Raw genomic sequence first — 16,523 nt, forward strand, 5'->3', positions numbered from 1 at the left:
ATAACCTAGTTCAATTTATTTTATTGTGACCTAAAAGTTAGACCAGAGATGAATTCATGTAATATACATTATTAATCTCACAAGATTAAACATGCTTTTAATCTCTAGGGTTTTCCCCTTTTTATTTTTTTAAATAAACAAATCTATACATATACTAGTTCATAGTTAACCATAAAATTAGAATGTACATAATGTAAATGTAACTAATTTATTTAAACAGAGAATAATCCTATGAACATTTTACAATTTGAATCACTAAATTTGGAGTTCATATGTAAAAGATATGAAATAAACAAGTTTGAAAGTTTGAAATAAAAAATTAAACCATAATTTGTAATTATTTAAAAGGATAGGGTCTATTTGTAATAACTCAGGGGCCTGCGCATAAAGTATAAGGATGGCGGGTTCTATTCGCAGAAAACTGGTAGTATAAGTGCGTTTGGTTCGTGACCTCCACCAAAATGGCAGGGAATATGTTGAAAATGAAATTTGGCAGATAATGTCGGACGGTCCGCAGGTAAGCTTGGACGGTCCGGCTCTCAGACAGTTTGGCTTATTAGTCAGTACTGTTCAGGATTAGATTAGTTTGAGCGTGAGTCCTGATGTGTTGTGAGATCTTTCCTATTTCTTACGATATCTTATTGTACTTCGCTTAGAGTAAGGTACAAACCTCCTTCCCTATAAATATGAAGGGGTATGACTGATTGAGACGCGCACAATCCATAAACCAATCTATTTACATTATTTTATCTTCATGTCTTAGGTCTAGATGTAACATAGCGCTAGTTGTAATTTCCTAATCTCAGTCTTCACCTCTTTTGTGCTTTAGGTGGTTTGTCGATCCCTAAGCAACCCTACGGTCTCTTCTCTCCGATGGGGTCCCTCACAAAAGGCGAGATCTAGGTTTATCCGAGAGCTCTCTCTGTATCATGGACGGTCCGACGCTCTATCGCGGCCCATCCGGCATCCCGTAGAACTGACCCCAGGATTCTGCACGTCGCGTGAAGGTCCTAGGTTCGTTAGTATTTGGCCTAAAAAGATGCCAACATTAGTAAATTTTGAAAACCGCTGGAGACTAAGAGCATGTACAATGGTGTTTAATGTAGATGCCCTTAGGTGTTTAAAGGGGTATTCGCAAAAAACGTGGAGTCGTCTCTCCGCGAAAAGACGAATCTGGCTCGTAACCCAAGTAGCAACAGACGCCTCACTTCACACTGTACGAATTCGTCGTCTGTTCTATCAATATGATGTTGTATAAACTTATTTAATTATATATTTATTAATAGACTACATTTATAAACACTTCATTGTATAATAGAGTATCTTAGTTATATCTTGTTGTTAGAGAACCGTTTTGGTGTCTCTCGACTATACGTGACCTAATGTCCTTAATTAGCATGCAACTAGAGGAGACACCTTGAGCTCGAGATGCGCTAAAGTGCTGTTCCAAAGCACCTAAACTCGATACTTCCGGCAAATCTTGAACTCCAGTCCCTCGAGCTTATGCTATTTTGTACTCGGATCGAAAGACGCGGATTTGAGATTTCAGAGCACTCTCCAGACTTCAGGCCACAGACCACTAGCTTCCCTACTTCAGTCATTCAGCCGGACAGCCGCCAAGGGAGTAGAGTAGAGTAGAGTAGGTCAGCAAGCTCACCCACCCACTCGCCCCCAACTCTCTCAGGTCCCCACACCAATGCGTTTTGGTTTTGCGCCCGCGCGGGAGATAGGGAGCGAGGAGGCGCGAGGAATCCACTTCCTCCACAGCTCTGCTGCGTTGATCTGGTTCTCACCGTGACCGAGGTAATGGGATTTGCCGGTTCGTTTCTGGGGCCGGTACCGAGTTCATTCAGTTTCGAACTTCTGCCATTTTTGCTACTTCGCTACGCTAATGCTGAAGATCAATGGGTGGGGATTCGGGCGCTGGAGATAGGCCAAAGTTGGGTTTGAGGATGGCGGGGACAGATTTTCTTAGTGAAAAACAAACCCATTTCTTCAACAAATGCGCGGACGTCTATCGATGAGATACTTGGATTTCATGCAGGGGTGTGAGTTTCAGGAGGAGGGGTTGACTATTTGGTAGCCCGATTTATTCAAATGTGCAAATGTTTGGGGTTTTATGGGATTAACTGTGCGGTTTTGGTGAACTCTGAATCTCGTTTAAGGACACGAAACCGTATATACTGTGTTTATTGGGGGAAAATAATAGGGTCGTTTTGTTTTACCCAGAGCAAAATGTTGGTCGATGCATAATGTGTAGAGATGGCAATGGGTACCCGAAACCCGAAACCCGATGGGTTTTTACCCCATTAGGGTACGGGTTTGGGTCAATTTTCATACCCATGGGTTTGTTAATGGGCATAAATGTATACCCGACGGGTTCATGGGTACGGGTTTGTTCCTATAGTACCCAAACCCGTGAACCCGTGGGTTTTTTAAACCCGACCAAACCTAGTGCATATTGTCATTTTATTTTATAAACGAACAACAAACTTGTTATCTACCTATTTACTTCCTAATTTTTATCAAATAGTGAATGTATAAGTAGTTGGTGAGAGTGTTGCTTGCTTGCTATTATAGTTATTACTAGTGTTATATATGTGGTGGATGTATAACCTAGTGCAAGGTAACTTGATTATACAACTTATTATTTGTATTTAATTCTCTCTATTAATATTTTTATAACAAATCATGAACTCGTTGTTCATTACATAAATTTTGGACCATGATCTCATTAATCATTACGATACTTATTGATTATAAAAAGAATAAGCATATTGGAGATAAAACCCGCGGGTAACCCGTGGGTACCCGCGAACCCGATGGGTACGGGTTTGGGCAAAATTCCAAACCCGTCATGGGTACGGGTTTTTTAATGGGCGTAAATATTTTTCACGGGTACGGGTTTGGGATAACAAAACCCGACGGGTTTGTACCCGTTGCCATCTCTAATAATGTGTTTCCAGTATTTCTTGTTTGCGTGATGTAGTAGCTTTCCTGCAAGAACTGCTTGCAAGTTGCAACTATTTTCAAGTTTGACCTCTCACTTTTTCCCCTTTATCAAACAGAGAGCTGCAGGTAGTTCCATTAATAGGTAGAACATGGACCTTTTGCTTTGATGTTCCTTACTTATGACTAGCTTATGCGCCATAAAAAAAACTCTTATTGCCTCCCATTTATGACTAGCTTATCAGCTTTGTCCTAAGAAAACATGTGTGAATTTTGGAACTAAGTAGCTAGCTATGTTTGCTGTTTCATTTGCAGTTGCCTCTATAGGGAGCCGTTCTCGGCTAAGAGCTGGTAAGGAAAGCATGAAATCAATCGGTGAAGAAACTGAGAGCACCAGCAGAGAAACAGAAGGAAGCAAGTTTCACAGATTGAAATGCACAGATGAGGGAGAACCGTGCCTTGACAGGATCCCTAATTTCCACTGCAAAAGTTTGCCTTCAAGATATCGAGACACAAACCCAGAAGATGGCATCATGCACAAGCGCGGTTCTATGTACCAGAGTTCCAGAGAGGTTAGCAGACTCAGGAATCTCCAAGGGAGGAGCAAACTAAATTATTCGAGCAATAAAGACACATTTATGTCCTTTGAGGTTGCCAATTTGTCCTCTCGGCCTAGCACAAGTGGTGCTTGCTCCTTTCCACTGCGGAGCAATTCATGCAACACAAGGTCTTCTATGGGGACAAACCATAGAATTCATCAAGCTTCCAGGGAGGTTATGAGGTTTTCACTCCATGAGATTCCTGAGGATGATTTGACACTCGAGAGACCACGCAGGGACTGCAATTTGTTGAAAATTGATGCAGTAGACAGTTTCCTGGAGAAAGCGCTTGAAGAAGATACCACCAATGGTTCATGCACAAATGCAACCCCTCATTGGCCAGAAGACAGTTGTAGCAAAGTTGGAGGATCATATTGCCAACAGCCAGTTGGTTTTTGTCCTGATGAAAGAGATGTAGTTAATTTGCCCAAGTCCTTGTCAACGAAGGTGGGTGTTTTTGATGCTACCTGCCCATCAGAGTGTGTTGGCAACAAAAAGATTCGTTCTAGTCCATTCAAGAAAATTCTTGATCCTATCATGAAGTCGAAGTCTCAACGGAACCCTTCTCTGCTGGAAACAGAAGATTCAAAATCTAGTAGTATTCCATTTGGAGGAAAAGGCAGGGTATTACGCAAATCTTTATTAAGTGATATCTCAAGGGCTGAGCAAAGACTTGCACCTGATTGCCAGACAGATGGGGAAGCCCAGAAATTGACCGTTACTTCATCGCCAACTCATCTTCATGCTGTTATTAAATTGGACCCAAATAATGGTGCTTTCGGTTTCGCGTTTAGTACAAAAGGTCCAGAAGAGTTAATATATGTTAATACATGGAAAGCTGGGGATGAACTGAATTGGATTTACACTTTTCATAGCAGTGGCAAGCAAACAAGCACTGTGGGAAGAACCTCAAAGGACAGGCATGGGTGTCTACCTCCAATTGTAGGCCAGATGCATGTGTCTTCCTTTTTGTACTCTAGCGTTGGAGAAGATGGTATTTTAAAGACCTCAGCCACCACTGAATTTGTTTTGTATGACATTGCTCATGCAAGACGGAGTTCTGCTGTTGAGAGAATTCAATGTACAGATGCCATTCGACCATCATTCTGCAATGCTGTCAATAATTCAATGTCTGGACATACCAGAAATGATCTGGTGCAAAGACAAAATACTACAAGGATTGACTCAGATCTATCAACATCTTGTCTCTGGTCTCGAGAAGATCTTCATCCTCATTTGGAGGTTGCTGCCATTGTAATCCAGGCACCACTTCATAAAACGAAGTCCAAAGAATTGAAAGCTGGATCGTCACCTGGTACTATCAAAGCGGTTACAGCAGGTGGTGCACATGGGTTACCAAGGGATGATGAGGCAAGCCCATCACCATTACTTGACCGTCTAAAGTCTGGTGGAGCCTGTGATTGTGGTGGATGGGACATGTCATGCCCAATTGTTGTTCTTGACAATGCATATGATGGTTACTGGGCTGATTCCGTAATGAATGAAAGCAAAGCTCCTATGGAGTTATTTGCTCAGGTACGCCTGATTATCTCTTATTATTTTATCAGATAAATGGTGGTTACTGCTGCATATTTTAGAAAGTGCAGGGACAACTAAACTTGACAAAAGTAAGATTTTGTATGTCCAAATATTCATGTTTCCACAAATAGCTGCCTGTGACATTTTAAGATCAGCTAGGATACAAGTTTGCTATTTGTAGATGCATTTAAAGTTATCAGGGTAGTTCTGTAGTTGTTTGTTGTTTTACCCTCCCTAAAATCTGTGCAACAAGACATTAACAAATATTTTTGTACAAAATATTTATGATCATGTTCTGAAACTATATCGGCTAAATCACACATTTAATTTTTATGTCACAAATGTTTGAACAGGGTAACAAAGAAGTTCTCCCTGCCCTTTCGATGAAGGCGGATGGGAATGGACATTTCTCAGTGGATTTCCATGCAGGATTATCAGCATTGCAGGCCTTTTCTATCTGCGTCTCTTTGCTTCACTGTTCTGAAGCTTCTTCAGACATTGGTATCGAGAAGTTTAAGAACAAGCTATACTCCAGCTCGCTGAAGATTCTCCTGAAGGAGGAAGTGAGGCAGTTAATTAATTCAGTCACGCCCAAGGAGAAGAAACCAAAGAGCAGGAATGAAAAGACACCTCCATCTATTGTCATCGACCCTCCCTTTTCTCCCATGGGTAGAGTATAGCATGTGGATAAGCAGAGAAATAGCTCTTGGGAGTGGAAAGATAAGAAGACCAGAATCTTCCCATCATGTACAACATTGTTTGTTTTGACCATCTTCATTTTTTGTGAGATAGAAAGGGGAAGTAACGCTGTTCATAAGGATAGATGGAGCTGGTAGTTTATAGTAGTAGAGCTTTTAGCAACCAAGGGAGGGCTTGAATTGTTGTTGCAATCCACCAGAGGATGCAGAAATGTGTCGCCAGTTCTGAAAGAACATGAGCATAATAAAAAAAAAAACTAGTGTAGCCATTTCCCCTTGTAACAACATTCTGAATCTCTGACATGTTTTGGTTGCAAGTGCCTCTTTTCTCATTCTCATCCAGCTTCGTGGAGTTAAGCTACTTGTTTAAATCTTTATGCAGCTGGCGCTTGCTCCAGAAGTTTGGACTGAATGTGAATTGAAACGGTTAAAAATGCACCGCGATGAAATCAAGCCTTTTGGCATCATATCCATTTCAATTCCTGCATTGGTTGCCAGACTGGTGGGTCTTCTAGTTGCAATTGCCCTTGTAGGTCTGACATTCAGGTGGTTCTTTACTGTGTTTCATAGAAGCTTGACAGGAGCATAAGTAAACACGGTGCAACCAGTTCCTGGTCCTTGTATTTTCATTTTTGCTTGTTCGACTTGCAGCATCCAATATGATTACTGATCTTTTTTTTTCACTTCGAGCTAGTTTGGGAACCACAAAACCGGAGAGGATTGGAGAGACTCAAATAAACCTTCTTACCCAAAATTAAATAAGAAGAGGATTTTAGCCTCTGCAAACCTCTTCAGTTTTATGGCTTCCAAACTAGTCCTTCAAGTTGCTGTGCAAGCTTGATAGTTCCACCTAAGCACTTTGGAGCTGCGGCCCTGGCCCCCGGAGACGTTCAAACTTGTTTAAAGTTGCCACTTGCCATTCCATGGATGTTTCTTTTGCAGAGGCATCGAGGTAGGCTTGTTTGGTTTCAGAGTTGCAATTGCAACTTTGCATCTGCCTACACCTTTCTTGTCAGCCGTGCCAAAGGGCAGTTCAAGGTCATGGAATGTGGAGGCGGAATTTGTGTTTCTGGTGAGGTCGGATCTGCAAAATGAGGTGCTCTCAGTGAATCCCAGGTGAGAGACAGGGAATCAGTCGGATTGGTTGCCATTTGCTGACAAGGACAGGTTGGTTGGACCATATGTGGTCTTGACCCGGGCTTGGCCTTATTGACCAGGCCAGATCCCAGGGCAGGCGCCATGATTCTGCAAGGCTGCAACTCCATTTAAATCTGCTGCTCATCTTCACGTACGTGGGGCACTGCTAGCACGACGCAGCTGGTAATAAAATGGCGGAGGGAATGCTCATCGGTAACAGGACAACGCTCAAAGGAAATTTGAGCCCAGATTATTTGACTCATCTGTTCTCTCAGCTAAGTTCTTTCTTCTTTTTCGCTGAACAATTCTGTGCCAAAAAAATGGAAGCCGTTAATCATTGTGTGTCTATATTAGCAGTTAGGAAATGTTTTTGATTGGGTTGTGCAAAAAAAAAACAGAACATGTTGAAAAAAAAGTTATAGATAGAACCATGCATGAGCTGGGCATGAGATGGTTTTCATGTTGGCAAAAAAAAAACAAAGTTGAGATTCAGATATTTAATACTCATGACTACTGCACAGCTCCGGTCAGCCTCTGGTTATCCTAGAACGGAGATCACCGAAGGAATTTCAGCAAAGGGATCAAGAGGAGCGAAAGGAAAAAAGAAAAAAACAGAACAATCTTTATTTCTTGACAGGTTGATTATTCAAGTAGCAAGTACAAAGACACGTTAAGGCAGACCCATTCATCAGCTATTGAAGAGGCTAACCCACAGCCCAACTTCTGAAACCAGTTTCGCATGAATACTACTCCAGATCTGTTGATTCTTCGTCATGACTCCAACTGTCTCATCATCGCATATCCTAATCCCACATGCACTGCCTATCGAAATGACACCAAGGCGAGAGGATGAAGGGCGAGCTGTATGTGCGAGGCCTCCTCCGCCTGCTGCGCTGCTAGCTCTTGTTGCTGCTGCTCGACGGGATTTTGAAGCCAGAAGGAAGGCAAACATGGCGTTTTCTTTCAGTAACAATCCACTCCACCTGGTCCATCGTGGTGGCTCCGTTATCACTAATGGGCCGACTCGTGCTTCGGCCTGACTTTTTATAATAACCTTCGGCCTGTTTTTGCATGTGAAACAATCCTGGAAATGGGCCAATCGAAACAAGGGAAGTGATGGCTCAAGACTCACGAGGCCCATTAACCACAGGATCAGCGATGCCGTCCGCGCGCTTCGGCCCCGCTCTCCCAACTTCATTCGCCTGCTGAAAGCGGCGTCCGAAGGTTCCGGCGGTGGCGTGACGCCATTCCGGGCATCCATCCGTCTCGCCGGCCGGGTCGGTCACCGTCGAATGAATTGAATCCCAGCCCAGTCGACGACGGGCAAAAAACCAAAACGCCCAGTCCAACACGCCACCGATTTCATCAACCTCGCCGTGCGCCCGACGGGGAAGGAAAGGAAACATAACCGATTTACCCCTGGCTTGGCCGGCCGCGGGAACGCGTCGCGTCGCATTCGCCAGTTCCGCATGCGCAACAGCGCCGGGGCCCCGCGGGGGACAGGATAAGGTTTTGTTCCTTGATTGCTCACATGGACCAATGGGCCTGGATAGATAAGCTACTTTATTTTTCACTATTATTTGCCCAGGCAGCGCTGCGGCAGGTTTAGCGCAGAAGTTTCACGATCGCGTGCTCTTGCATGGGCCACTAGATTAATTGTCCTGCTTAATCAAATCCGTCGGTCACCACCACTTGCCCATAACTTTAGTCTGTGTGTCTGGTTGGACTTTTAAGGCTGTTTCTACTTCTCAAGGATCGTGGTTGGCCCTCGACGTCGATGATGGCAGCTCATCCGGCCTTGTCACGTCCTAGTCATCGTTCCGTCACGATACGGCCATTCGGGGGCATGCGTGCGTGATACTCGTTTTTGTGTTATATGGAGTTGTTTACGGACTAGCTACTCCTGCGATGATCGGGCCCGCCTAGACAAAAAGGGCAGCCATCGTCTCGGCGCTAGCAGTAGCAGCACTCACGGTCACAGGCGAGCCTCTGGTCTGGTGTGATGTGACGCCCGGGCGCTCCTGCGCCGTCATTTTGGAGCGGGGGCTGTGGTGGGGCGCGCATGCCTGTCAGGGCCAGGGTGGCCCGCCGGTACCACTTGATGAGATCGGTCAAGCAGCAATGCAATGCAGCGGCAGTTTAAACTCTCTCGATTATAGTTATTTAAGTTGATTTTGTCTTAATAACTGGATTTCTAAAACTGTGGTTTGCTGACCTAGAATCCACTCTAGTTTTGAACTTCGAACATCGATATAGATATACATCGTCTATCTTGTACTAATATTCGTCATATAATTTTCTAAATTGACACTGATGGCTTTTGTTATAGTTATTTTTTCCCTGATAACTAACAAGGACAAAAAAGTATGGATAGTGGAGGAGCCAAAATTCGGACCGAAGTCATAGTAAACTCTCAATGGTATCATATAAAGAAAAATTGTACGACAAAATAATATTATCGTTGATGTTAAATATTGTATACAAGTTATGATGTAGCACCTCCTTCCCAACTGCTATGTGGTTGGTTGGGGACTATAAATACCACCCACAATCAAACCATTCAATACATAAGAACTGAGGAACAACTCTAATACACTAGAGCAACACTCCTAAAAGATCAAAGCCTCCAAGTGCCACAAAAGTGTGGACTAAGCATAGAGATAGCCATTCATGTGTGAATTGTGATAGTGCCTTGTGAGAGTGCAAAAGAGAAGAATGTGTTGCTATGTTCTTGAGTCTTGGTGCATGAGAGCACCTAGAGGGGTGAACATATGATCCTACAAAAATACAACTTAAACCACAAACTTGGTCCAAAGTTATGGGTTAGCGCAAAACTAACCAAGTTTGAGAGGTACAAGAAGAGATAAAGTCCTCTTCACTTGATTGTTTTTTCAAGATAAAAATTAGACTAAGAGCAATATTATAAGTGAATTTGGAGAACTTAGGAAGCAATAAAACCACAAGAAAGTAAATGCACAAGAGAGTTAGGGAGTTGCAAACCATTAGGATGAAAAATACTGACACGATGATTTTTCTTCTATTGAGGCAAGCCCAAGGTTGTAGTCGATCCTCTTGCTAGTGGCGACCCGCAAGTCATACTCTCCCAATGCAGTGCTCATACATGAGCTCTAGCACTAGATCTGGTCGATCCACTTGCCGCTCTTCACACCTCGCTCTATCAGTGTTGTTGTTCACGTCTTCCGTTGGGTGAGCATGGTACCCCTCACAAAGCCTTCTCCGAAGCCACTCATAACTTCATGTGGACTTACATAGAGCCACAACCTCCAAGCTATATAGAAGGTGGCAACCTCTAAGATAACAAGCAACACAGGCTTGCAACTCAACCACCGAGTGTCACTTAACGCAACTCAGTCGTAATCTCTCTTACATGCTTGGATTTGTTCTCTATCAATAATATGTGAGTAGAGGGCCAAGCCTAAGGACTATGATTGGGCAACAAATCCCTAAGGTGCTCTCAACTATGCTTCATATGTATTCAACTACAACTCTCCACTTCACATTATACAGATTAATTTTATCAGTATTTTCATTTACATTTTGGCGTGCACATTCATATAGGGTATTTCATTTTATTTTGGAATGGCAAATTTAATATTTTATATCAATTATATGTATTACACGACACCTATTTAATATTTTGGAATGTGGTCGTAAGATATCTATGTATTATGTTCACAAATTGCTTGTAATATGTTTTTTTATCAACTATAAATTCATCGATAAAACACACCGATACTCGTTATGGCGTCACATTCCAATTTAAGTATCCGAATGTGAATTTAAATCTGAACTATATATTTTTATTCGTATTCGGTAATATTTGAAACCGTGTTTAAATTAAAATATGGTAAATATTGGCATCTGAATTTGTTTACACACGGATCTATCCCTAACCCGCATGGCTACCCCCTTTCAGCGCGCTGCACGGCTGTCCACAGCCGCGCTAGCTGTCTGGGAGGAGCACCGGAGGCATGGGCGCAGCGCACGGAACCGCAGGTGGTTCTCGCGCTTGCAAATTTTTCATTTCACGTACGCTGGGCTGGGCTGCCGCTGTTTCTGGAGGTCCGGAGTGACCGCGCGGCTGGTCGGCCGTCGAGTACTGCGCTATTACGATTTTCAGTCGGTGTTCTGCTGGCTGGAATAATCTCCATTTTTTAGACTAGTTTGGAAACTTTTTTTTCAAGGGATTTCCGTTTTTTCAAGCGAAAATGAATTAATTTCTCTCGAAAAATAAAAAAATACTTAGGAAAATTAGGTTCACAAACTAGCTCTGGATAAAAAGATTCTTGTTTTGAATATTGCGCGCTGGTATGGGCAAGTTGCACGTCAACTCGTCAAGGCACGAACGGGGGGGGGGGGGGGAATTGCACTACAGTACAAACCATTTGGCATGATTTTCCTCCGACGAAAAGAAAGGGATATAAGTAAAGACGATTGATTAATGGCCGTGTCCAACGGCCAGAGGCTTCATTGGCATCGATGCTATCCGCGACCCGCGTAGAGCTCGTCCGATAGGCTGAGAGCAGTTTTCGTTTCATGATGATGATGATAGAGAGAGACATGAGCCTAACATCATCTGAAGGTTCCGATGGTACGTACAACCACCGTCTTGGACGACAGCCGTATAATTGAATCATGGTTTACAAAACCGGTCGGTTTACCGAAACTACTGGGTGCGGTTTCGGTAAATCATCGGGTTTTTTTCCAAAATTCGTTATAAATTCAAAAAATGAAAAAAACATAAAAACCGAAAACCATTGATAAACCGTTTTTTTGGACCGGTAAACCGCCAATTTTTACCGAAAAACCAGATTTAATGCCAAAACTGAGTATTTAGTTGTCAATTTAGTCATATTAGTCTTGTTTACTATTATATGCTATATGTGAAGATATTATATGTTATATGTGAAGATAAACATGTAGCTCAAGTCCAGTTTAGACATTTAATGGTTAAGTTTGTTTTTATTTCCTATCCAAGATGGCTATCCGTCTAAACAAGACTCAATCTAGAACCCTTAGCTCTAGTTCTTCTATATGTGTTTTTAAGATTTGCTGATCAGGAGAAAAATCTAACGCTTGGTGAGATGCACATGCAATACACAAACACCAAACACACATAGAGATGGCAATGGATAAATACCCACCGGGTATTAGTACCCCATATATTTTGTATAAACCTATTACTATCACTATAACGGATTGGAACAATATCATGATCCCTCCAACATGCCTGAGTACTATCACTATGACTCGAGATAAACATGTGAGTATTGTGAAATAAGTCGATCTATGTGTCGTTGCCTCGTTGGAGAGTTGTAAAATAACTTGTATTTGAGTATTGCGAGTTCGCTGGTTGTTTGTTGCATGAGAACTGAAGTTTTTGGTTGCATATGTATGTTATATGTTATTATGGTGAACACATGTCATGTGGATCAATTAATATTTACTATGCAATGTGAATTGAGCAAACTATAAATAAATCTTGTCAAAAATTTCCATTTTTAAAGTAAAAAACAGCAAATACCGGTTCGTTTCGCGGTTAACCGGCGATTTAGAGCGGATTTCGCCGGTTTTTCGCTGATAAACCGGTTCGAATTCAATTTGATTTAAATTGGTCAAGCGGTCGGTTTTTACCAGTTTATCGTCGGTAAACCGTTATCGGTGGGTAACGGTTTTAGTATAGAAAACGGTTTTGTAAACCGTGGATAGAATTTGAAAAATGCAACTTTATCGGCTGTAGCCAGCTCTATTCCATTCGGCTTTCGCCCCCACATCCACATCCCTCAAAAAAAAACCACTATTCCATTGGAAAAGGAATCCAAGATATTCCCACTGCATATTCTTTACTGCAGTCAAATCTGTCCTTTTCTGGGTATTCCTGCCTTCGCACAGCTTAGGCCTTGTTCGTTTGTGCCGGATTGGTGGGTCGGAACGATTCTTAACCGGATTGCTTCTCTAATTTATATAAACTTTGATTAGCTGGAACGATTCCGGGTGCAATCCGACGGAAACGAACAAGGCCTTAGTCAGACCACGTTACTGTTGAACAATTAGACAAATTCCAAATTAAATTCCGAATATAAATCATGACCAAATCAGAAGAACTGAAATAAAAGTCAAATCAGATGATGCGTACTGATTAGACTTACTGATTGTTGGCGCGCGCCAGGATCAGCTGGGTCGACGATGTCAGAAGATCACGAGCAGTCGCGTGAAGACGCTTCCCAAAAACCTTATTCGCCCTCTCCCGGTGCAGGATCTAGAAGACGAAGGGTTCCGGAGACCTGCTCTCCTGATCGCAGATGCACCTCTGCGGTCGGGACGGAAGGGAACTAAAAGGCGGCTCAGCTATGAAGAGAGGCGAAGGCGAACTGGGATCTGGGATAATTTGGAGGCTGGCTGCCGGGCTCCTTTTATAGGGCCGAGTCCGCGACCCCCGTGCTTATCCGCCCACGAAAATCTCGCAATCAGTTGAGATTTTATAGCGATCGGTTAGGATAAGCGTAACAGCCAAGAAACCAAAAAATCAAACGGCAAAAGGTAGCCGCGCCCCCGCAAGGCGAGGGGCCGGATTTCGGCGGACCATTCACGCGCATGTCGTGCGCCCGCGCCCTTCGCCCCGCCCCGCCCCGGAGCCCGGCCCGGCCAGGCCAGGCGAGGCGAGCGAGCGCGCGCGCGTGTGTGGCTCTCCACACTCTCTCCTCTCATCCATGACTTGGTGAGTGAGTGTGGCTTCCATATTTAAGTTAGCTCTACTCCACAAGAGCTAGCAATATGGTGTTATTGGTTCCACCTATCCCTTTGTCATCCACTTATATGGGCTTTTGAGATTTTCCTGGGATTTATTAGAAATTCTTAATTGGGCCAAGCCCATAAATCCTAACAATCCCCCACCAGATCTCAAATGCCCATCTGCAGTTTTCGCCACTGTTCACTACTGTTTAATATACTAGTTTTTCAGCAGAGACTGTTAAGTTGAACTTCCGCCTAGAACTCCAAGCTACACCAACCCACAACTTGGACAATGGACTATGTCTTGAATTGCAAGTTTTGCGTGAATGGGTTTCACTTGAAGTCATGACCAGTACTTGGCTACCAGTAGTCCCCTTCTCGGGTGGAGCATATACGTCGTACTCCAAGGTCTCTTCATGAGTTTACTAGAGATCACCCAAATCTCATAGACTACGACGTTAGACAGTCTAACTCATATAGGTGTGTTCTTTCAAAGAATGTTCTGCAGGACAACATCTTCGCTAATACAAGCCAACAGAACATATTAAGGCACAAAGCCAACCTGCCTTACAGCATTTGAGAGTATTGCATCTTTACTTAGAGAGGGTCAAAGGTTACTCTCCTCAGTTCACCAATGGCTTGTTCTTCCCAGGACCTAATTCACGGGATCTCCGATCACATAGACTGGGTTTCCACCATGGCAACTTTATTCGGGTCTCATACCCATCTCTCTCGATGCGATTTCTATCACATTACGTGGTAGTCCCTTGGTAAAAGGATCTGCCAGATTTTTATCTGTTGAAATATAAGTCACACTTATAACTCCGGAGTTTCTCAACTTTCTGACAGACTTCAATCGTCTTTTGACATGTCTTGATGACTTTCCATTATCCTTAGAACTCGTCACTTTAGCAATCACTGTCTGATTGTCACAGTTCATAAGGATAGCTGGTATTGGTTTCTCAACCACCGACAAGTCCATCAAGAGTTCACGCAACCATTCTGCCTCAACGGTTGCTGTGTCAAGTGCAGCTAGCTCGGCTTCCATGGTTGACCTCGTCAAAATGGTCTGCTTGCATGACCTCCATGATACCGCACCTCCACCAATAGTAAAGACATAACCACTGGTGGCATAAAGCTCGTCTGCATCAGATATCCAGTTCGAATCACTATATCCTTCAAGTACTGCATGCTGACCAGAATAGTGAATTCCATAACTCATTGTACCTTGCAGGTAGCGCATAACCCGCTCAAGTGCATGCCAATGATCAGTCCCGGGGTTTGACATGAACCTACTCAATTTGCTCACAGCAAACGAGATATCGGGCCTTGTTGCACCAGCAAGATACATGAGTGAACCGACAATCTGAGAGTATCTCAATTGGTCTAAACCAATTCTCTTGTTCTTTCGCAGTGTCACACTGGGATCATAAGGTGTTGGAGAAGGTTTGCACTCAGAGAAGCCGAATCGCTTCAAAACCTTTTCAACATAGTGAGATTGCGAGAGAGTAATCCCACCATCTGCCTTAATCAGCTTGATGTTTAGAATCACATCAGCTTCTCCCAGATCTTTCATATCAAAACTCTTTGATAGAAAAGACTTGACTTCATTGATCACATCAATGTTTGTGCCAAATATCAATATATCATCAACATATAAGCACAATATAACTCCTTCGCCCCCACCACAGCGATAATATACACACCTGTCTGCCTCATTAATGGCAAAGCCTGCAGACGTTAGAGTCGTGTCAAACTTCTCATGCCACTGCTTTGGTGCTTGCTTCAGACCATACAAAGATTTCAATAACTTGCACACCTTGCTTTCTTGACCCTTTACTACAAATCCATCAGGCTGTTCCATATATATTTCCTCGTCCAGCTCTCCATTAAGAAAAGTTGTCTTTACATCCATCTGATGAACAAGGAGACCATACGAGGCAGCCAAAGAAAGTAGTACTCGAATAGTGGTCATTCTAGCAACAGGTGAGTAAGTATCAAAGAAGTCTTCTCCTTCTTTCTGAGTATAGCCTTTAGCCACAAGCCTAGCCTTGTACTTTTCAATTGTACCATCAGGCTTGAGCTTCTTTTTAAACACCCACTTACAACCCACGGGTTTGCATCCATAGGGTCGATCAGTGACTTCCCACGTACCATTTGAAAGAATGGAGTCCATCTCATTATGAACTGCTTCTTTCCAATCATCTGCATCTGGAGATGCAAATGCTTCTGCAATGGTAGTAGGAGTATCGTCCACAAGGTACACAATGAAATCATTACCAAAGGATTTTTCAACCCTTTGTCTCTTGCTCCTTTTAGGAGCATCATTGTCATCCTCCTCTAGGACAATTTCATGTGGCTGTTCAAAACTCTCAATAGGTGTATTATGTTCAGGAATTATCTCAGAAGAGTATCTAGAATTGCTATGAATGTCTTTCATTGGAAATATATGCTCAAAGAAAGTAGCATCACGTGATTCCATAATAGTATCAACATACACATCAGGAACTTCAGATTTAACTACTAAAAATCTATAAGCTATGCTACACGAAGCATATCCAAGAAAGACACAATCCACTAGAGATGGCAATGGGTAAAAACCCGCTGGGTATTACTTGCCCAAACCCGTACCCGCGAAGATAAAATACGCCCGCTAAAAAACCCATACCCGTGACAGGTATAAAATTTTGCCCAAACCCATACCCATGCGGGTTTCGGGTACCAACGGGTTTCCCATACCCACTAACATCAACATAAAAAATAATTCATCATGTAAATGACAATCAATACATTAATAAGCTAGCATAAAAGGAAAAAGTGATAACTAATTTTAGCCTAAAAATTGTTA

General features: G+C 42.9%; 1 protein-coding gene and 1 long non-coding RNA gene across 2 annotated transcripts; one reads left to right on the forward strand and one right to left on the reverse strand.

The window, feature by feature from the left end:
* The first annotated feature begins 1,397 nt into the window (after nucleotides 1–1,397).
* Nucleotides 1,398–6,117, forward strand: LOC118476023 (uncharacterized). Its single transcript, XM_035964048.1, has 3 exons — nucleotides 1,398–1,803; nucleotides 3,265–5,084; nucleotides 5,441–6,117. The coding sequence occupies exons 2-3, from the start codon at nucleotides 3,312–3,314 to the stop codon at nucleotides 5,765–5,767; spliced, it is 2,100 nt and encodes a 699-aa protein (XP_035819941.1). The 5' UTR covers nucleotides 1,398–1,803; nucleotides 3,265–3,311; the 3' UTR covers nucleotides 5,768–6,117.
* On the reverse strand, nucleotides 6,031–10,379 carry LOC109943434 (uncharacterized). The gene is made up of 2 exons (XR_002266154.3): nucleotides 9,945–10,379; nucleotides 6,031–7,229 (listed from the first exon to the last, which is right to left on the reverse strand). It is a non-coding gene; the product is annotated as an uncharacterized lncRNA (long non-coding RNA).
* Between the last annotated feature and the right edge of the window lie 6,144 nt (nucleotides 10,380–16,523).

Source organism: Zea mays, chromosome 1, assembly GCF_902167145.1.
Source record: "Zea mays cultivar B73 chromosome 1, Zm-B73-REFERENCE-NAM-5.0, whole genome shotgun sequence".
Classification (NCBI taxonomy): domain Eukaryota; kingdom Viridiplantae; phylum Streptophyta; class Magnoliopsida; order Poales; family Poaceae; genus Zea; species Zea mays.

Excerpts from the sequence above, each read along its gene's own strand:
- LOC118476023 (XM_035964048.1), top strand. The coding sequence starts at position 3,312 with ATGAAATCAATCGGTGAAGAAACTGAGAGCACCAGCAGAGAAACAGAA. Across the intron at positions 5,085-5,440 it reads CTATGGAGTTATTTGCTCAG|GGTAACAAAGAAGTTCTCCC; the intron begins GTACGCCTGATT and ends ATGTTTGAACAG.